The sequence below is a fragment of the Clarias gariepinus genome, chromosome 10 (genome assembly GCF_024256425.1).
Source record: "Clarias gariepinus isolate MV-2021 ecotype Netherlands chromosome 10, CGAR_prim_01v2, whole genome shotgun sequence".
NCBI classification, from domain to species: Eukaryota; Metazoa; Chordata; class Actinopteri; order Siluriformes; family Clariidae; genus Clarias; species Clarias gariepinus.
The window spans coordinates 10,690,367-10,713,497 of NC_071109.1; the positions used below are offsets into that span (position 1 = coordinate 10,690,367).

The 23,131-nt window shown below is 38.8% G+C and overlaps 1 protein-coding gene across 1 annotated transcript; it reads right to left on the bottom strand.

Moving 5' to 3' along the window:
• Positions 1-584: 584 nt before the first annotated feature.
• On the bottom strand, positions 585-22,917 carry polr1a (RNA polymerase I subunit A). Its single transcript, XM_053505456.1, has 34 exons — positions 22,760-22,917; positions 20,047-20,251; positions 19,744-19,893; positions 19,535-19,642; positions 19,277-19,362; positions 19,102-19,190; positions 18,930-19,010; positions 18,722-18,824; positions 18,461-18,623; positions 17,795-17,971; positions 16,693-16,815; positions 12,433-12,660; positions 11,948-12,202; positions 11,659-11,850; positions 10,669-10,818; positions 10,393-10,576; positions 10,103-10,185; positions 9,615-9,773; positions 9,374-9,472; positions 9,075-9,227; positions 8,842-8,924; positions 8,501-8,666; positions 8,098-8,325; positions 7,160-7,374; positions 6,876-7,043; positions 6,493-6,628; positions 5,998-6,158; positions 4,550-4,679; positions 4,350-4,457; positions 3,880-4,125; positions 3,465-3,665; positions 1,181-1,298; positions 931-1,095; positions 585-818 (listed from the first exon to the last, which is right to left on the bottom strand). Exons 1-34 carry the CDS (start codon positions 22,834-22,836, stop codon positions 718-720), a joined length of 5,091 nt encoding a protein of 1,696 aa, XP_053361431.1. The 5' UTR covers positions 22,837-22,917; the 3' UTR covers positions 585-717.
• Positions 22,918-23,131: the final 214 nt, after the last annotated feature.

Consider the following 23,131-nt stretch of genomic DNA (forward strand, 5'->3'; position numbering starts at 1 on the left):
AAGCCCACAAACTTTTGGCCATAGAGCGTACCTCATCTAGTCATTATTATTTAAAAATTTTTTTGCTTGGATTATTATGACTTGGAATTTTACATCCTCTATGATTTCTAACTTTATGGTTTCTGTACATCTTGTCTCCCAAAAACTTCAAATATATTAAAATATTTGGGTTCTTGATGTAACAGGACTAATCAAAAGTCAAAATCAACATAAAACATGACATGTTGGTCTCTGCTCCTGTAACTGTATGACTAAAAACTTTTCAGACTATTACCGTCATGGCTAACTATCCTTTAAAATCCAACTACCTACTTAGCTATAGACAATTTATGTTACTTGTTTTATGCAAATTAAGAGGGACTTGCTGCTAAATAGTATACTGTAAAATTTAATGAGCCTAACATAAGAAATAAAATCTAAACATTTATGCTTAGAAAGTAATAGACACCAATAAAAAAAATATTCAGTTAAACTTCATCAATTTCTTATTTGTAATTACATCTAATTTCAGTTGACAAAGTTAAAAGTAGAAGTAAGAATGATACAGAATGTGAATTACAGACAAAAAATGACAACAGTCAAAATATATACACATATATTTTAATAAAAAATATTTACTGGCATGTTGAACACCACATATGACAGTTATACATCGCCATGTTTTCTCCTGTCGACAGCTGAACAGTGTGGTTTTGTAGCTCAAGACACCATTCAGGGTCACTGTAAAGGCTGCTTCAGGTCAAAGAGTCCAGTTCCTCCTTTCACAAGTTTTCCCACAACCAAGCAAGCTGAAGGTGAATTTAACTTATCATACAAGCCTGTAAAGCAAAACAAGTAAACAGTATTATCACATATGTTCATAATTCTCATTTATACTGAACCTATATCTGAATGAACACTCCTATTACAGCTACTACTGATTGTCCATACCCAACATTGTGGCTTGTTTCAAAAACTTATAGCTGGTCTCAAAGGTCATCTGTTGCAGCGGTGAGCTGTTTGACTGCATGCCGAAGCGGTTCAGAGGCTTGTACACGCCCTCAAAGCACATGTAGTCGGCCACTAGAGAGAGATGTCGTGGGTCCACTTCAATACCTGGTCAGACAAAAACGAGCAGCACTGAACAGCAAGCCGCCATATAACTGCAATAAAATTAACCCGGCTTTGAACGCAGACTTACCATAAACAGCAAACACATCTTTAATCTCCTTCTCAATGACCCTCAGAGCCACTTCAATACCGTACGTGTTGGCCATGGCATGGATCTCATTTGAATATAAACGATTCAGGTCGAGAACCTTAACACAGAGATGGGTAAATAGTGTTAATTTAATCTAATAAAGCACCAAACACTGTATAATTTGGTATTCATCCACCTACAGCTAGCAAAACATACAGTCGTGGCCAAAAGTTTTGAGAATTATATAAATATTGGAAATTGGAAAAGTTGCTGCTTAAGTTTTTATAATAGCAATTTGCATATACTCCAGAATGTTATGAAGAGTGATCAGATGAATTGCATAGTCCTTCTTTGCCATAAAAATTTAACTTAATTACAAAAAACCTTTCCATTGCATTTCATTGCTGTCATTAAAGGACCTGCTGAGATCATTTCAGTAATCGTCTTGTTAACTCAGGTGAGAATGTTGATGAGTACAAGGCTGGAGATCATTATGTCAGGCTGATTGGGTTAGAATGGCAGACTTGACATGGTAAAAGGAGGGTGATGCTTGAAATAATTGTTCTTTCATTGTTAACCATGGTGACCTGCAAAGAAACATCATTGCGTTGCATAAAAATGGCTTCACAGGCAAGGATATTGTGGCTACTAACATCGCACCTAAATCAACAATTTATAGGATCATCAAGAACTTCACGGAAAGAGGTTCAATTCTTGTTAAGAAGGCTTCAGGGCGCCCAAGAAAGTCCAGCAAGCGCCAGGATCGTCTCCTAAAGAGGATTCAGCTGCGGAATCGGAGTGCCACCAGTGCAGAGCTTGCTCAGGAATGGCATCAGGCAGGTGTGAGCGCATCTGCATGCACAGTTGGCAAAGACTTTCGGAAAATGGCCTGGTGTCAAGAAGGGCAGCAAAGAAGCCACTTCTCTCCAAAAAAAAACCCATCAGGGACAGACTGATCTTCTGCATAAGTATGGTGAATGGACTGCTGAGGACTGGGGCAAAGTCATTCTCCGATGAAGCCTCTTTCCGATTGTTTGGGGCATCTAAAAAAAGGCTTGTCCGGAGAAGAAAAGGTGAGCGCTACCATCAGTCCTGTGTCATGCCAACAGTAAAGCATCCTGAGACTATTTATGTGTGGGGTTGCTTCTCATCCACTGGAGTAGTCTCACAATTTTGCCCCAAAACACAGCCATAAATAAAGAATGGTACCAAAACACCCTTCAACAGCCACATTTAATCCAACAATCCAACAACAGTTTGGTGAAGAACAATGCATTTTCCAGCACGATGGAGCACCGTGCCATAAGGCAAAAGTGATAACTAAGTGGCTCAGGGACCAAAAAGTTGAAATTTTGGGTTCATGGCCTGGAAACTCCCCAGATCTTAATCCCATTGAAAACTTGTGGTCAATCCTCAAGAGGCGGGTGGAAAAACATAAACCCACTAATTCTGACAAACTTCAAGAAGTGATTTTGAAAGAATGGATTGCTATCAGTCAGAATTTGGCCCAGAAGTTGATTGAGAGCATGCCCAGTCGAACTGGAGAGGTCCTGAAAAAGAAGGGCCAACACTGCAAATACTGACTCTTTGCATAAATGTCATGTAATTGTGGATTGTTTGAAACGTATGAAGTGCTTGTAACTATATTTCAGTACATCACAGAAACAACTGAAACAAAGATCCAAAAGCAGTTTAGCAGCAAACATTGTGGAAAATAATATTTGTTATTCTCAAAACTTTTGGCCACGACTGTATATACAAGAGTGAGTAGAATTTCTTTCAATTAACTTTAAGAAAAGTCTAATAACATAATTTTTCGACATAATCTCGTTGCTTTCCAAAACACTTTGTCCATCTGTCAACAAGCTTTCGTAATCCCCTTATTAAAATGTTTTAAGCTAAGCTGCGAGCCACAAATGCACCACTGTCTTCACTTCTTCATCAGATGTTTAGCATTTTGCAAATTAGTATGTCCACTTTCTGACTTTTAACCAATCAGATCAAGGCCTCAAAACAATCCCATTGTTACTAAGCCCATTTTAAAAATGACCACCATGCACGCGCACGCACGCACGCACGCACGCACGCACGCACGCACGCACGCACACACACACAGCTAATGGAGATTTTCTTTACCATAGTTCCTCCTCACTGTGATCACTGACTATTTTTAATCGCAAGGATCAAATTTATTAAAAGATTCAGTTTTTCCTTTCCACAAACACAAAGGCATTAGCTTTACGTATCCTTATAGTGCTACAGAATAAGATAAATGTGAACTCACATCTCCATGTTTGAACATCTCCTGCATGTTAATGCCCTCTGTGTTCATTACCAGTTGCTTGGCACCATTCTTTGTGGTCACCTCGTTAAGTAAACAGCGAGTAATACCTTTCGTTTCCATTATTACAGCGTTCTGAGCTTGTGCCACCACCAGAGAGGTCAGGTCAAAGTGCACTTTGCTAACTGGGAGTGCAAGGGTAACCTGGGGGGAAAAAAAAGACACAAAATTGTTTCATTATTGAAAAAATAATGTCCATCAGAGGGCACACTATTCTGCATGTCTTTGGACTGTGGGAGAAAACTAGAGTACCCAGAGAAGACCCACCAAACTCGGTAAGAACATGCAAACGCCATGCACACTGACCAAATTAAAATAAAAGAAGTGCAATATACAAGCACTGTATTAATGTAGGTACCTCACACCACAGCCCCTTATGCTGGTCATATTTGTAGGCCTCAATGCTGGAGCTGAGCTGCAGCACTTTGTTAATTCTCATTGATTCCGGCGTTTCTTCCTCCACCTTCTCTTGGCTGGAGGGTTGACTATTGTGGTGCGTCCCCTCAGATGGTTCCTCTGTTCCCACTTCTTCCTCTGGTTGCTCGGTCATCTCTTCTTGCTCTTCATCCCCACTGTTCTCCCCCTCATCACTTTCATAGTCCACCTGTAAGACCAAACGGTTGCTTTAAAACCTTGTTTCTACCACTAGAAAGCCTCCATGTACAACTAATAAACACCAACATGATTTTTAATGGCCAAACAAAGTAAAAACAACATTGGTGTTACACTGGGAACATTACTACCCCTTAAAGAACATAAGCCTGTTCAGAGAGGAGATTCTCAGACAGGCATCAAATATCACAAAGTTGTTTGTGCCCTGTTCTTTACCTCCTCCTCCTGTTTCTCCTTCCTCTTGGCATCAGCAGCGTCTGCATCCCCTTCATCTGCTTCATCGTCCACTACTCTGCCCTCCTCCGCTTCTTCATCTCCACCATCCTGCAAACACCCAGCATGTAAGTACCACCGCTTAGTAAACCACTTCTCTTCTAAATTGATTAAAGTAAGATTTCAGATGTTCTGAAACGGACTTCTCTGTTAATGGCGCCCTCTGCATCCCGATCTGTGTCCTTTGTTGTGGCCTTGCGCGTGTCCACGGAATTTATTGAGGCCAGCTTGGCACTTAGTTTCTTGATGGCGTCAAGCAGTAACAAGAAGAATCTGAAGAGAAGAAAAATAATAAAAATAAATAAATAAATAAAAATTCAACGTGGTGTGTGTGTGTATATATATATATATAAAAATCACAAATCTTATACAGGTATCTTTAATTAAACACATTTATACCTACATTCATCAACTGCACCTGTTGTATTGCATAAAAATAATCTATACATATAATAAAACTGTAAAGTTGGCATGACTATACATTGAAAATATTTGCAAAAAAATTTATTTGGGGGGGAAACAGGATGATAAATAGTACACATCAAGATGTTTTTTGGAATTTTTGTCCGTATGTCTGTGCACGCATCACATAAAAACTACTGAACGAACTGGGAATTAATGGGGTTTTCACAGGTGCATTCGACCGAGCTTGTGGTAACACAGTTCTTGTTTCATCGCAATAGACCCACGTGAAGGGAAAATATGATAATTTAAAATTTAAATGCAAAATGCCCTTATATAATAAATAAAAAAATCTTAAAATTCACTGAACACTGTACGTTTTTTTAATATGCGAGCGTGCCGTTAAAATCTACTTGTCATTAACTCACATCTTTATTCCGCAAATTTCACAGTAACACGTAATAATTTAAATTCATTTAAAAATTCCCAATAATACGTGCTTAAGTGTGCAATTAAATTAAAAGTGGATAGCACTTTCCTCCAAGTGTGTTTGTGTTCCCGCTAATGCGGGAGTGTGTTTAAATAAACAGGTAGCTCAGTGGTTAAGGCATTGGACTACGGTTCGGAAGATCCCAGGTTCAAACCCCACAACCACCAAGTTGCCACTGTTCAAGTTCAAGTTCAATTAGGCTTTATTGTCATTACAACCATCTACAGTTAAAAACATTGAAACGAAACAACGTTCCTCCAGGACCAAGGTGCTACATGCTACATAAATTTACAACATAAATTAACAGAAACACTAATCTAGCTAACCAAGAGGCCTAGTTAACTGGCTAGCAAAGACATGACAAAAAGACACAACATAAATTAACAAAAACTAACTAAGCTAAGTATAACTACAGGTTTTATAGAGAACATAAAGTGCACATGCAAATGTGCAAACAAGAGCAACAACAACTAAGTGACAGTGCGCAACCACAACATAACAGAACACGAAATATGGTGTTAAGGTAGTGGGTAAACAAATATTCCTTGATCAATGATCATTGTGCAAAAGAGATAAACAGTGAAGCATTTACAGGTTGGTGTGTACGATAATTTGGTGGTGTAGGTCAGTGTGTCTGCACTTGTGTTGATTAGTCAGTTTGATTAGTTAGTCTGTTGGGCCCTTGAGAACTGAACTCACCTGTCTTCCATGAAGCGGAGGATCTGCTGGGGCATTAACATCTTATCCTGCTGATATCGTTCCGAAGGAAGGAAGTGGAATGAGACTGTGAAGATTCTCTTCTTCTGGCCTCTTTTACCCTCAATTCGAAGCGTCTCCACCACATCCACTTTATGCAACACCTGCAGAAAAAGGCAATTTACCTCCGCCATAATTTTTACTGTATAGATTTATATAAATGGATGATATCTACTTAGAATAAGACATAAAAGATCAGGTACTCTCCCTGCACAGCCATAATCATGGAACATGCATAAATACCTAAAAGTCTAATTGTATAAACAGGTGATATGATTAAAAGATGAGTAAAAGTGACTTCCTGTCTTGATTTGTTGCCACTTTGCATCATTTGTTCTCAAACGTTACAGGTTTTTGCATGGAGCAGATATTTTACTGAAGCTACTGTAGTTTGTTCTCATTCTATAAAAGGATGGTCATTAATTTGATCATATTCACCTCTGCCAGACACACACGTGTGAGCTTCTTCTGCAGGGTCTTCACTCGTTTCAAAGCTTTCTTGTTGCTTAAAACAGGAATGCTCATCATAGGGGTCTTGATTTTGGAGCTAGCAATCATAAGAATTTCTCGTAACCTGGAATTAACAAAATAACAAATAAACAGAACAAATACAGAATTATTGGCACCCTGTAACAATTAAACAACCCATGATTAAGATACTTAAACTCATGGGGATGTCTCCAGTCGAGGCAAAGATTGTATGCAAAGATTGTCCATGCAAAATATTTACTGTTCCACAGTTAAGACTTTGATTGTTGACCTGATTTTGCCTAGTTGTATGCTTCTTCATGAAAGGGTTACTCAAACATGCATGCACAGACCTGGGAATACCCAAAGTCACGTTCATCTCTCCTCTGCCTGCAAAGTGAAAGGTGTTGAGGGTCATCTGAGTGGAGGGTTCACCAATACTCTGAGCAGCCAGCAGTCCAACAGCCTCTCCCGGCTCACACAGCGCTCTCTGCCACTTCAGATGCAACAGGTGCCTTAACCTGGAATGCACATAATTCCCACACCATTCTGTATAATAAATCAATAGCTGTGATTTATCATTAAACGGTTTACAAATTTATTAAAAAGCTACTTGAAATTTTAAAGAACGTCCCACCTCTCATTGTCAACATATTCAGAAGACGTGTGAAATTCCTGCTTGATATTGAACTGACTGAGGTAGGAATCCGTGATGGATTCAAATGTCTCAGACACAGAACCGAAACAGATGTCAGGCCGGTGGACACCTAGACATGGATCTGGACAGTGGGCTGACTTCTTTAGATATTTCACACGGCTGGATTCATCCATAGTTGTCCAAGTCTCCACCAACTGTAACAAACAAAAATAACAACAAAATACATATGGGATGTTCTTAGAAAAAAGGACAGTCACAGTAAATTGCTTTGCACCATCTGACTTATGTTTATTTGTGCATTTTTATAATAATATAAATAATGCTGAAATGATAGTAGTATGATGTATTGTATTGAACAGCTGCATGTCTGCGATTTGCTGGGTGACGATAATGTATATTATTACACTACTACTACTACTATATTATAACAGATATAACAATTAAACTAAATATTTATACTAAATAATATAGAAATGCTGTACAATCATAAATCTATTTTCTGCATCACAAAGCCATGGTGTACACTACCACTCAAAAGGTTGGGATTACATTCAAACATGGTCATTCCTGATTTTGGAATAAAGCAACAATGAATGCAATAATCTTCTTTGAACAGCTTATATGCTGCTTATGATCTGTAAAGCCTTCATAATGGCTCTAATGCGAGGTGCTGTTTGTTTATTGGACTGTTATACACACTGACTGTTATTGTTACATAATTACCTAATTCCATATGTGCTATTTCAGTTAAAGTTTTAAAATCCCTAGTACTATTAAAAAAATAATAATAATAAATCACTAAATAAAAACAAAGACATTTTCAAGTGATCCCAAACTTTTGAGTGGTAGTGTATCATTTAAATAACTATTATAAGTGATTATTAATAACCATTAAGATGTTTTTAATGATTCATTACCTGCAGAGTAGCATTGTCTCTCCCATTGGTTAACTCTCCTGACAGGCCCTCGGCTTGAGCCTTCAACTTGCTCAGTTTCTTTTGCGAGAAGTGCAGGAACGCACCATCTCTGGGAGACGAATGCACATGCTTAGCCTTCCACTTCTTAATGGCCTTAAAGTGTTTATAAGCCGCCTCTGGGTCCAGTTTAGCCAGCACTTCATCTAAACACTGTGATTTTCTGATAACCTTCAAAAGCACAAAAAAGACACTCTATACAATATTGTACATTTATTATTGTTTTGTAGACATGAAAGCTGAGAAAAAATTTTCATGTGTGTGAGACTAGTATGAGAATAGCTACCAAGTGTATGATTTAAGGGTTAAAGGATAACAAGCAAACACTTATTAACATGTGTACTACCTCAAAGTTGTCTTTGATGAACGGGAACTGACGAGGCTGCAGAAATTGTGTTTTTGGGATATCCAGCCCATCCTCTCCATAGAGGAACTGCACCACGCTGCCATCACTGTCCCTCACTGTCAGGTCATACTGAACCACCAGTCCTTCAAGGTGCTTTATCACGCATCTATAAGAAGGGAAAAACAACATGATGCACACTAATAAACAGATGGTTATCAAAGACAGTTGAAACAGATGAGTCAGGTAATAACAAGAAATCTGTCAGAGACAGAATTCAGTTCCGTTGTAAATCATTCCTGATTAAATCTGTAAATTTTATGGCAACTTGTAACTTGTCTTACCTTTGAAGATATCCGGAACGACTAGTTTTAACAGCCGTGTCCACCAGGCCTTCACGACCCGCCATACAGTGGAAAAAAAACTCCTGAAATCAACAAGATCAATCAACTACAACAATTCAAATGAGAGATCATAAATCAAATGAAAACCTGATTAAGAAAATCTGCCTCATCTAGATTTCTTTTTGATGTTGACAACTCTGAAGTTTTAATGTGAAATGTCTAACTGCACTCACTGGAGGTTTTATCCCAGTCAGAAACCTCCCGGTCACGAAGCCACCTGCACGAGGCTGTGGCTCATAAGGCTGGAAGCACGGAAGGGATTTCCCAGAAGGCATCAGGGGAGGACGACGACCCTCAAGCTCAATCTGACCCAGCAGACATGAGATCTAGAACACACAAAGGTTGAAGAAAACATTACTGCTATTTTTCCTCCAAAATAAATATCATAATGAAAGATTTGACAGACATTATGATTAAAAAGGTAATTATCAGATTAATATAATTCTCCAATTTTTTTTTTAAGGCAGATCACCTGCATTGTATTGACAGTGGATCCTTTGGCTCCAGACTGCACCATCAGCTGGAGGTTGTTCTCAGGAAATGAACGATGCAGACCCACTGGCATGCACACCTTAACAAACAAAGATCACAGATCGTTATAAACCGCAGAATCTTCCAGAGGATAAAACACCAGGGATTATGGGGGGAAAAAAGAGCAAAAAGAGCTAGCATTTTAACTTTCCATCACAAAACAAACACAAAAAAAACAATACCTTGTTGATGTTGTTGTTGACTTGATTGACCTCTTCTTTAAATTTCAGGTCAACCATATTGAAGTCTCGCTGGTCTATGTTCAAATGGGCATTTTGCCAAAGGTCACGACCCTCACTTTCTGCAGCAGCAGCAGGCAGGTTGAAGGCTGCCCCGAGTGCCTGTATAACACAGACAAGCTGACGACCCATGTTTTCCTCCCAGTAAGGGACTTTTAAGCACAACTTAAGTATCAGTAACGGACCCTTAAGTTATTTTTTCTTTCCTTTTTATTCCATTATTCATCAGAGTTGTTCTTACAGGTTGTAATGCTCACTTTAAGTCTGAAGTGAAAAATTAATGATGAATAAATAAACCATCCAAATATGAGTCTGCAAACTGGCCAAACTAATATTTCCCTTGTGTGCACTTAGAATTAAACAAATATCAATCATTATTATGTTTTGACTAAGATTCTATTAAGAAGAACCAAGGGATCATGTACACTGACCTTGATGCCACAATTAACTGATTCTTTAATGATCTTCTTTCTTCGCTTGTTAGCTCCTGGTTTCACCAAAATGTCTTCCACACCTGTTAAGAAAAGAAGAAGAAGACAGTGTTAGGTAGTGACAGCTTGATAAATTTGATTCTACGCCAGAACTGAACACTTAAGTCAGCTGTTTCAATTAGTAATAATTATTGAAAATAAAAAGGGATTTGTCTTATCAACAGATTAAAAATAGACAGTTTGCACATGTGGCAGCATGATAAACGACACAGACAGATGATACCACTCACCCATGGTAAAGCCACGATAGAGCTGCAGGTAGGCAGTGAAAAGACGGGCCAAGCAGCTTAGAAGCTTGCCACTGGTCTCTCCTCCATAGAGTTCATAGCAGCAGTGCACCAGTCCGTATGCAGAGCTACCATAGTGCGCTTTATCCAGCACTCCCACTAGCAGCTCACCATTTCGAATCACCACCTATAAACAGTATTTCTCATTATTAATTCTAAACAACAATTTTTTTTTACATTAATACAATATTACTATTATATTACAGCTATGCAGGTCACCTGAGAGTCACACATGGAGTCGGGATGGTAGCCTGGCACGGCTCGAGGAGGATCCTTCACCCAGGCCTTACTGGGAATCTTGGCCTTTCCTGTCAGGTTCAGAGGGATGTGGTTTTCTGGGATGACGTTCAACAAAAGGGTGGACACGACCTTTTAGGAAAAAAAAAGATAAAAAAAAAAAAAAATCTCAGGAAGCAGTGCCTTTACGAAAAAAATCTCTAATTTACTGGAAATAAGTTTTAGAAATATATGTAACCAGATAATCTAATTACACTCAACCCTCGTTTTTTTATTTTATTTATAGTTTCTGTCTTTTGTTAGTTATGAGGAATAGGATATTGGCTGTCTAGCGTAGTTGTCACAACAGCATATACTGCTCATTTTGGAAGACAAATAAATAAAGAACAAGATGAGGCAATTTTGAACAACAACAGAAATCTTTCAAAATATTTATTTTAGGGCCTGGTGTAAAGTTGTAGGTAGCAGACTTAAAGAAGTCATTAGACATATGAGAGAAACATAAGGCAAGACATTAACTATTAAAGCTTTGCTTATTACGAAAATTAATCTAAACGTGTCTGACTAAAATTGTTTCATAAAAGGCCTAGTTATACCAAAACTAAATTCTGGATGAACTTTAATCGTGTACATCTAAGGTTAGCAACATTTTTAAGCCACATTTATAATGGAGAAATGTGTAACTATTGTTTAATATTTTAAAAAGTCTTTAAAAAGAGAGGGGAAAAAGAGCGAGAAAAAAAAAAAAGACACCAGATTAAATGTGAACAAGTTACTAAAGAAACCATGCAGTGAACATATGAACACACAGCGCTGGGGCATGGGGGGCGACAAGGTTATATAACTATTTTCATTATTATTTAACAACAGAATATCTTAATCATTCATATTTAAAAAACCTTAATGTAGACACCCAACACCCCAACATCCTTCATTAGCCCTGTGATTGAGAAACAGAAACAGTGCAGGTACCTGTTTTCCAGTCCAAAGTTTCTGAGGTTTGATGAGAGCAGGAGGAAGCAGCTTGACTCTGCCTCGTTTATCAGTAAGACCTCTATAGACCAGTTCCATGTACTGATCCTTTGGGAAAAAGCAGTCACGGATGGTCATGCCGGTGCCCGACACCATGTGGTCCTGGATGAGTCCAGCCAGAGGTTTTCCATCCTGGAGTGAGGAAAATTTACAAGGTTTTGTGAGGTTTATAAAACATCAATCATCTGATTTACCAAAGAACAGATTGAGCATGTAATCAGCACCTCACCTTGGGTACGAGGTACTGCTGGTCTGTGCTGACAAGTGTGTAGGCCTCAGCCCGACCCAGCTCACTCTGCGGGAAGTGTGCGTTCATCTCATCACCATCAAAGTCAGCGTTGTAGGCTTTGCAGTTGGCGTAATGCAGCCGTAGAACCTTCTCTCCAGGCAGGATTCGTGCGCAGTGAGCCTGGATAGACGGTCTATGTAGAGTCGGCTGGCGATTCAACAGGAGCACATCTCCATTTTTAATGTGGCGATTAACCTGAAGGGCAAGAACGAGAATCAACATATGAAACATGACATTCATTCCAGACTTTGATTGATCATAACCAAAACAATTGTAATTGCTCCATTCATTATGCTAGTAGTTCCTTTTAAATTCGGTCCTTGCTACCATTATTGTACATTCAAACCTGTCATATTGATTTATGAGTTAAAATAAAGTAAAATGCAATTTTTTCAGTGCTTTAGATTCCCTTGAGAGACACTTACAATCTTCATTGGCATGCGGTGCTGGCCTGTGCTGGGCGTGAGAAGTTGCTTAGCAATTGCCTCTCTCTGAGTGGGGTTGACGCGGCTGAGAATGGTTCGCGAACCATCCTCGTTGATGACCATAGAGGCTCCTGGGTGCACATCCGGCCCATTGAGCACAGCCTGACGCAGCTCCTTCACGTTCCACGGCGTCACCGGCTGTGGATACGTCAGCTTAGTGGCAAACACCTGCAGTCACACAGAGTGATCAGTAAACTCATTAGCTGCATTCCTTCAAAAAAGAAGCCGATGCTATTATTATAAACAAATTAGCTGAATTCTAACTGAATAGCTGTGAATATGCCCGTGTCTGCAGCAAAGAATAAGTGCAAATAATATGCAACTTTAAAAAAAACTGTAATATACACTACTCAGTTTGGGATCACTTTCTAACTCCATCGTCATTCCAGATTTTTATATACATTCCTACATTGTAAAGCAACGCTGAAGGCATCTAAAATATACAATAATCTCTTTGAACAGTTAATGTTGAGATGAGAGTCTTCATAACGGCTCTAATCTGAGGTGCTGTTTGTTTATTGGTGATTTCTGAGGCGGTGACTCTAAATTAACTTTTTCTCTGCAAAGGTAAGTTTTGGTCTTGCCTTCCTGGCACAGTCTTCAAGTCTTTATCAGAGCTAGTTTCATCACGGTGCTTAATGGGTTTTGCAAATGCACTTGACATAATACTGTTCTTGCAAGAACAATTTCAGAAAGGCTGACCTCCGTAGTTTTTGCATCTGAGAAAAGTTTTTCCTTGCATTGTAAATAATGCTAATGTTTATTTTTGATAAAATGCTGTACGCATTTAAAAAATAAAAGTTAATTTTTTTAAAAAATAACACCAATTAATCTTTGTTTCTCTTATATACAGTAGTTGATCAATTGGAATGGTTATTACCGTCGCGCTCACCGCCGCGTAAAAACGTCAGCGGCCAAAATAAATCAGTTGCATTTCAAAGTCATTCGTAAAATGGCTGTTTTACTGTAAAGTGACATTTTCGCTCGTTGCCGTAAATACAACAGTGACCGTTATACAGCGTATCTCTGTATCGGTTTATTGTTATTTAAGTTCTGGATTATTTCAGGTACTTTAAACACATTGTTGGGTTGCTCATGTTGGCTCATATGAGATGTAGTTTACAAATGAACACCTGGTTGGGTTATTTTGACCCAACAACTGGTTTATTCATTATTCTTTCCTTTCTCCAAATATCAGCCTGCAGAATGTTTGAAATATTACTGTTATTGTGTCACAGGTGTAGTTTTTAGAGTTGTTTAGGCAGGAATGCGTGTGTATACAGCTCAAAACCTCCATCAGTTATTAAAGATAGCGGCTATTTAGAAAACATGCCCAGTGATTTCTGAGCTTCAGGAAATCTCCCGGCGCTCTGCGCATAACACCGGGCCAACTCATGTCGGAAAGAATTTATAAACGGTTTCTAAACATGGGCTATTGTTTTTTTACTTATAATATTTGTTAATTAATTTAAATGAGGTTTGGGCTCAGGACTTCGACTCGGCATCGTGATTCTCCTCTTTAATTTACTCCATAGTTTTAATCAGCGCTCAGCCGCATGCATGGAGTTTTCCAGAACGCACCGGCAGAAGTAGACTAATGATTATGAACACGTCGGGAAAACAGCAAGCAGACTGACTCTGACCATTTAAAAAAACGTTTGCGTTCATTTTCTGACGCGCTCAAGTTCACCAAAAACAATACAGAACAGCGCAGCTTACAACACTTACAAAATCACAACGTTTTTTCGTTATTGTGAGTGCGCTTAAATAAAAGTTGAGTCTTATAAAGGCATGTAGTCTTATATAGTTTTATTATATAGTTTTTGCACATTAATCTGACACAGTTTTTTCAGCCTGTCACGGCGTGCGCCCAAATCAATATCGCTCCTCGCTCATTAGTTAGGCAGCCTCCCCTTCAGACATGCGAAGCAGCGGGACCGCAGAATTACACATGACTGGTGAGCTATCGTTGCTATCGTTGCCCGGGCTTGCACCTCGCGCTATAAAATACTCGGGGTTTGTTGGGCTACAGTGGATTTTACTACGCGCTGTGTATGCAGCGCGTGTGCAACAACGCGGAAGTGCGGCATACAAGCAGGGCAAATGGAACGCGCCCCACGGACTTCAAAGGAGCGAGAGGTGGGAGGGGCCGGTACGGCCATCCGCGGAGAGCAGAGTCAGCGCGAGCAGACGGATGGCCATTGCACTCACACCGCGTAGTAAAATCCACTGTAACCCAACAAACCCCAATCATCACCAGCCGTGCCTTATTCCGTCATGTCATGTGGGCATTATAAGCTTTGTATTGAAAACTTCTAACTAAAAAGTGGCAGCTGGCACGCCTAAAAATAGACGCAGGTTATTTTTTTAATAGTCTAAAAAAAACCTCCGATTTAATTTCCTATAGTCTAACCAGCGCTCAACCGCACGCATAGTTTTCCCGAGCGCAAGGAATTTTTTTGTGCTAAATAATGTTTATGCAGTATAAGAATTCCTATTAATCCTGGGTTATTCCTTTAGTGTCACTATAGTGCTTTACAATGCCAGACAACATTCAAATACAAATTATTTACCCTCCCCAGGTGTGAATCGGCTGTTCTCACCTATTCAGAGGAACTGAAATACAGTTCTCCCCACTTTAAAAACCTCTTGAATCTGAGGCTGACTTTCAGTGATTTCAATTTGTGTAATTTTAATCTCCTGGATTCTAGATTCTAAAGTTGACATTGTTACCTTTTTTAATCATTGGAATGGAAGAACTTGTTATTTTCCTTATGATAGCATAAATTGCATTGTTTTTATCAGTCTATACACAATAATATTCTTTGGTATTTTTTTTTTTTTTTTTTTAAACGGGTATGGGGGCTATCTTGGTTCAATAATCTCCGTGCCTGGTTTAGGTTTAGTATTCAGTGCGCATCTGTTATATTACAACTATCATAACACTCAAATACCTTTTATTGGGGGTTAAGTGACTGATGTGCCTAACATTTTTCAGCTGAGCCTTTGTTTCACTGAAAACGACCGCGACACCCCTCTTTCTCTCTCTCACACACACACACACACACACACACACACACACAGAGCCGACCAAATCATTAGCACGTCCCTCCCCCAAACAGCACAGACATTTACTTACACCTGAACTGAGTTGTTTGAGTAACATGGGTCGAAGCCGTTACAAATCATAACAGTCTACTGCATTTCATTCTTATAATAACGCAAAAACACAAGACCGACATCTGCGGACGCAGTAGAACGTCCTAACACTGTTTTAATTTTATGGTAATTTATTTCAGTTAATAAATCTACTATAAATTTAAAGAACACAAGATATAAGACGACACAAAACCCTACACCCGTTTTTTTCTAATTACACGTGATAAAATTTAAAGGCTCACTGTGTTAACATTTATTTTGTTTAAATTTGATCCTAATAAGATTTAATTTAAATTCTACATTTGTATCGTCATTTTAGTTCTGTGATTATAAATTTGTTTAACTACAATGTTTTACTTGATTTTATCCGCTACTACGTGCAGTTCTAAAACTCTGTGTCTCATTAATCCAGCAGAGAATGAACTAAGGCATGAGGCGTCAGCCTGTAGTTATATAGCGCCACTCAACGGTAAAAGCCAGCAAACGCACAAAGCCAAACGGTACCGCCGAGCGCGGCGACGGTAGGACCTACAGTCCGATTGATTAACCACTGTATTTAACATTGCTGTTTAATTAAGCAAAAGTACATTTTATCCAATTACCCACTCACTCACTGTCATTACCGCTTAATCCTATATTCAGGGTCGCGGGGGCCCAGGACACTTATGGCATGAGGCGGGGTACACCCTGGACAGGGCGCTAATCCATCACAGGGCACAAACACATACACACACTTACACTCATTCATATACTATGGGCAATTTGAGAACATCAATTAACCTAAGTTACATGTCATGCAATCTCCATGCACACAGAGACGGGAATCAAGGCTGGGGGAATCGAACTCGGACCCTGGAGGTGCAAGGTAACCACTATTAACCACTACTACGCCGCCTTATTACTCGATTAATCTATTAAATTTTTGGTAGCATACTGGATTACTAAAATATTCGAATGCTACAGCCCTAGTTAATAATAATTCTGTCCTATTCAACATATGATTAAACTAATACAATTGTCTTCTTATAACACTTTACTTACCATGGGTATTCCGATTTCATTGGTTCCGATGTACATGTCTGGACAGATGACCGAGCGAGCAGCATAATCCACTCGCTTTCCCATCATATGCTTTCTAAACAGACCCTCCTTCTTCTCCAAAAGCTGACAAAACAAAATTGGAGGGGTCACTAAATACATGTTAAAAAAACTATTTAATTTCAAACAGTTGAAATCCAACATAATTAGGACATAGGAATAGTTATAAAAGGTGAATATGATTTTTAAAAAGTATAAATAAAAGAAAAGTGTATGGCTTTAAAAAACCTAAATATATTATTATTATTTTATCATTAACATATCAATTTATATTATTATATATTAATTTTATAAAATAAAGAATAATATATACATTTTAATAAATATTTTAAAAAAGCACAGTTACTGCAAGTCTCTGATGTTGGCTGATAGGAAAAAATATTTATTCAGTGATTTATCGCGATTCTTTTGTGTGGTGAATAGTGCTTCACCACACTTACTCCTACATCGATTAAATAAAAATGATTTTTAATTCATATACGTTTGCATTAAAAGTGTTGAAATTTTGCCATTCCTCTATGATCCTACAGGTATAGCATTCTAAAATATACAGTACATACATTCACACGCAGTTTGCTAATACCAAATCATTTGCTAAGTTTGTTTAGAATTGTAAAATAAATAAATAAATGACTTCTATTGGTTGCTGTGGTGCTCCAGGTGATTGGCAGTGTGTTAATATTGTAACTCGGATAGTTGCTGGGGTTTATAACATATTATATGAGTGAGTTAGGAAAATGCAAGGTTGGTGCTAAGGTGTTACTCGGAAGCCTTAAGGGTAATTTAGATACTCCTATGGTACAATATCTATGATAGGATGATGTTTGGCAGTTTCACTGGTATCCCATGTGGCGGTTGAGTCATTTCAGGAGGTTGCTAGACAACAGGGCCCAGATAAGAGTGACCTCACTGTTAATATACCATGAATGTTACTAAACATAAATGTCTTTTTTTTTTTTTAGATAGTTTATAAAATGTGAAGTTAAGAAGTTAATCAAATTAAAAAAAAATATATATATATAAAAAAAAAAGTGTTACAAGTTACCTGGCGGATTCCGGGGAACTTTTCGGTCATCAGCTTGTCCATATCGCTGTCAAACACAATATTGACATGACTCTGCAGGCGGATCCAGACGTTATAGAGTTTGTCTGTAAGGGTGACTCCAGGTAGCCCTGCTAAAAACGCCTGGTCCATCTGGCTGGGTTCTTGTGTCTCTGGGGCCTGAAAAGATCCAAAACATCATACAAAACATACAAAAAGAGTGAGTAACAACTAAGGAACTAACACGAGTATGGTAGGTGTAACCGAAGTCTTCACTGTTATTTAATAATAAAAATATAAATCTTTTTAATGTTTAATATGTTTCATATTTGTGGAAGGAGTCCCCAGTTTAACAGTGTTTTCTAAAATGTTCCATCACAGCAACTTGTAACACTGAATAATGTTTAAACGTAATAAGATTAGTGACATAAAGGGACATATTAAAAGAATGTGGAAGATCAATTATAGATAAAACAGCATTAGTGATTACACAAAATAACTTGTTTCATTGACGTTTCATCACATATAAAACTAGGTAAAGAAAGTATGCCTCTATTTTTAATTAATCCAAAATCACTGACACATTTTTGTAGTGCAAGAGATCCACCCGGTCACTGATTATTTTACAAAATCAAAGCAGCTTCTTCTACAGATTTAATATTTCCCTACCTCCTCCAGCTGTGTCAGAGAACCTTCGATCGTGCTGGCTTTCTCAGTTGCAATGAGGGCAAGCAGTTTCTGAATGACCACGTTGTCCTTTAAGACTGCCTGCATGTTCACCGTCTGTCCGTTGGTAAACATCTGATCTCCCAGACGACTGACTGGCCGGTACCTGGTCAAATACAGAACAATCAGCATATACACACTAATGGGGGGCACAAGCCAGCTGATCAGGGTATTTGGTTAGCTAAAATACAGACTGAAGGCTACCTGGATGGAGGAACCATTAGCAATTCTAAGAAGAACATATCGGGGCTGAAACCGTTAGGACTGTTCTCTGCCAGGCCTGAAAACAGGTGCTTCAGGAAGAAACCTGTAAGGTTAAGATTATCAATGCACAACATGCATTTATAGATAAACACTAACTCCTCTGTCATTGCAGTGTGTGTAATGTATCCAATACGGAAGCACAACTTACCCTCTTTTTCCCACACTTTGACGACATGATCTCGGGCCAAGCTCGGTGTTAGATATCCACGTTTAGCCATGTGAGCATCATCTGAGACAGAAAAAAGACAGAAAACACAACTTTAGCACTAGGCAAGGAATGAAATGTTGTCGAAAAATTGTGAGAATAAAATAAGACCAACCTTTGTCTGCTCCGTCATCATCTTTGACGCCGGAACGGGTGATGATTAGCTTGCTGTTGTGCTCTCGACGTATCTGTGATTTGCTTGCACTATGTCAACATGAATAAAGATATAATCATGACAAAATTGACAAAAAAAAATTAAAAATATGGTAAAATACTCAGCATCTGCTTACTTGCAGCTGGGGCATTTTCGAGATGCCATGTGCGTTCTCCAAAATTCTGTGATGAGACTGGCTTTCAACTCACAAATATGCTTGATCTGATCAGATAATAGACATATTCCATACACACAACATATAAACACAGAAAAACAACAGCAATGGGTTAGTGTCCTGCTAAAAATCTATTTGAGATCATTTAAAAAGCTAAAGCTAAAAATAATATAATAAAATAATAATAATAATAATAATAATAATAACAACATTACTCACAGGTGCACCCCCATAGCTGCTTTGATTGGCTTTTAAAATAGGAACACTAAATTCCTCCAAAGCTTCTTGGATTTCTGCTCCTGATGCTTTTGGACTTCCTTCTAAAAACTGACAAAAAAATGTATATATATCCAATTAGGCACCCCCGGCTAAAACAATATCTGGTGTTAACATCTGGCTCTATTAGCCAATACAGTCTTCATGCCCACCTGATTGAGGACGACCGAGATTTCACAGACTTCTCTCATCGCTCCAACATCTAATAATTTGAGTTGGTTAAGAAGCAGGTGAATAGCAGCCCTAGGACACGTCAGCATGTGGCATGACAGACAGGACCCTCGTACAAGCATGTACAATTTCTAAGGAAAAAAAATTTATAAAATCTCATCTAAAAAACAGTACAAGTATTACATTAACAATTCAACTGAATTTTTATTTTTAAAATAGACACTGTTTCAAGAAAGACAGCTTAATAGAAAACAGCCTGATAAGAAGAAATGTTGACCTCTTACATCAAATAAGAAAGGGTTGTAGACAGGTAGGTGCAAGTCAACATGACCGAAGTGTCCTGGGCAGTTGTTGAAGTCCTGCATGCAGGTTGTACAGATTTCTTTAATGTCAGCTGGACCCAGTGACAGATCATAGAGTCCATTAGGAGCGGGGTTACCCACGTTGTCCAGGAGCAGTGGATTAGTGACACCTTTCACACTCAGTTTCCTATGGGGGGAGAAAAAGGCATAATTATTCAATTCAATTCAATTCAATTCAATTTTATTTGTATAGCGCTTTTAGCAATTTTCATTGCCGCAAAGCAGCTTTACATAGTCAAAAGAATTATTTAGGTTTGTATGAAATGTGAATTTGTATGAATCAAAATGGTCAGTTTGTCCCTGGTGAGCAAGCCGAGGGCGACAGTGGCAAGGAAAAACTCCCTGAGATGGTAAGAGGAAGAAACCTTGAGAGGAACCAGACTCAACAGGGAACCCATCCTCATTTGGGTGAAACAAAAAGCAGTAAATGATCTGCATATATACAGTGTGTAGGGTGGGAGGCAGTTCAGCTAAAATAGCTGATGTTAATTGATGTTAATATGGAGTCCAGGTAGTTATTGAAGTAATAGTTATTATAATTATACCTTGCTGGTTCCTTGCAATCCTTTTCCTGAGGACTCACCTAACTCCATTATTAGTGGCTTAAGGGTAAATATCATGGCGGATTTCTTCCTTCTTTTTTTTTTTTGCACTCGGAGGTCAGCGCTATTCGCTCCCTCCATTTCCTTCCGTCAGTGTGGTGATATGTGAATAGGCACACAAAAAAAATTTAGATTCATAACTGAATTGATTTTTTTTTCTCCCATCTCTACTGTAAATAATGTGAAAGGACTCTCAGTTCGGGTATTTTACATGCCCTCACCTCGGACTGCTGCTGATATGTTCGCTCTAATGACCCGTGTTTTGTCTCATGGTCGTGCTTCACATCACCGCTTGTTATTAGCAGACCACTTGCGTGAGCTCACAGACGCCCCTGATTGGCGGTTGAGACATAATTATTCTGGAAGCACTAAGTACCTCTTATTCCTCCCCTCTAAGAGAGCTCGCCTAATCAGCTCTCTCTAGATCTTCGGATGTGAGAGGCTACAGCATCACCTGGGAATCAAACACTCGTGATCACTGGATCATAGGGAGAGCACTTTACCATTGTGCAACTTGGAGGCCATCATGGCAGATTTCTCTTTCTAGTTTAGTTTAATAGACATGTAATCTGGCACCTTTTCCTCTTCAAGGTGGCTATATGCATCACACACAGCATGCCTTACTCCCAAAAAAAAAGTTAACTATAAAAAAAACTAAACCTTTAAACTAAACTTTGTATCATACGTCCCGAAACCAAGCCGCTAATAACAAGCGGTGGTGTGAAGCACCACTATGGGACAAAACGCGGGATATTAGAGCAAACATATCAACAGCAGTCCGAGGTGAGGGCATGTAAAATACCCGAACTTAGAGTCATTTCACATTATTTACAGCAGTTATGAATTTCAATTTTTTTTGTGTGTCTATTCACTTATCACCACACTGACGGAAGGAAGCAGAGGGAGCGGAGTGAAAAAATAATTCACATATCACCACACTGACTCTGAAATAAATTTTTTAAAACCTATTACATTTGTAATAGAGATGAAACAGTCAATCGACAAGTGATGCCAATCGGCTGATTTTTAGTTTGACTGGGTGTGACCTTTTGCCACCAAAACAGTGGTGCAGTGTGTGTACTGATGCACTGTGTGGATCAGCCTATACGAGTCAGCGTTTGCTCCATATGTGAATCACTGAGCCTTGGCTGCCCATGACCTTATTGCCGGTTCTGGTTTTCCTTTCCTTCCTTGGATTACTTTTGGTACGTCCTGACCACTGCAAACCGGGTACATCCCACATGAGCTGCAGTTTTGGAGCTTCTCTGACCCATTCCTCTAGCCATCACACTTTGTTCACTTTAAAAGTCACTCAAATCTTTATGCATGTCCATTTTTTCTGCTTCCAGTGACAGGTCAAAGAAACTCCAAAATTGCAGCGCTTGTGGGATGTTCACAGTGTGCAGTAGTCAGAACATAACAAAAGTGGTCCAAAGAAGGAAAATCGGTGATCCAGTGACAGGGTCGTGTGGAGCCAAGGCTCAGTGATGCACGTGGAGAGTGAAAGCTGGCCTGTGTAATCCGATCCAATAATGCGAAATGAAAGAAAGGAAGGAAAGAAAAAGGTTCATGTTGGTTCTGATAGAAAGGTGTCAGGACAGACAGTGTTTCAGTGGCAAAAAGTGGGGGGGACCTACTCAATGTTAGGCTGGTTGTCATAATGTTATGATTAGTGCATATGCTAGTTCATAGTTGTTCAAAAGAAGAAATCTGGTGTCTTACCTAGGAAATAACACTGTATATAATGTACGTCTTAAAGATTATCGTCACGTGTTCAAGTCTACTGTATGTTACCAATGGGTACTAACCAGCAGCTACTGGGTTCTTCCCATAAAAACCGGTTCAAGCATGTTATCAGTCACGTTCTTATGCAGCATTATTCATTACATAGAGCATAAAAATGACAAGGTGTCACAAATGTGTAGAAGTTTTTGACAAAATAAATAACAGCTCGCGCTGCATCATGTTTAGCTATTAAGGCTAATAATAAGTTAAGTTGTTTTGGTTACTAAGACAACGCACTGTACGCTTACCGTATTTCCTCCGAGGAGTACATGCCGAACAACATGCCTTCCAACCGCCTCCATGGTGTTTCCTTAGAAAAAAGCATCTTGTTTTCTTATCTAAGTTAAGTTATATTTACAACTTCATCCTCAAGCGAGTTAGCTTAGCTTCAATTTCACATGGGCACGCGCTGCAGGAACTCCAGCACGTGGGTTCACTCGGACTAAACCAAATACAACTAGTGGAGAGGGGACAAAACTATCTTAATATTATTTATTTACATTATCACCCACTAGAGATAAACTTTAACTATAGGAATTAAAATAGGGTACACTAAAAAGGCACGTTTATATGTGATGTGGTATGGTATAATGACAGAAAACAAATAGCATCAGGAGAAA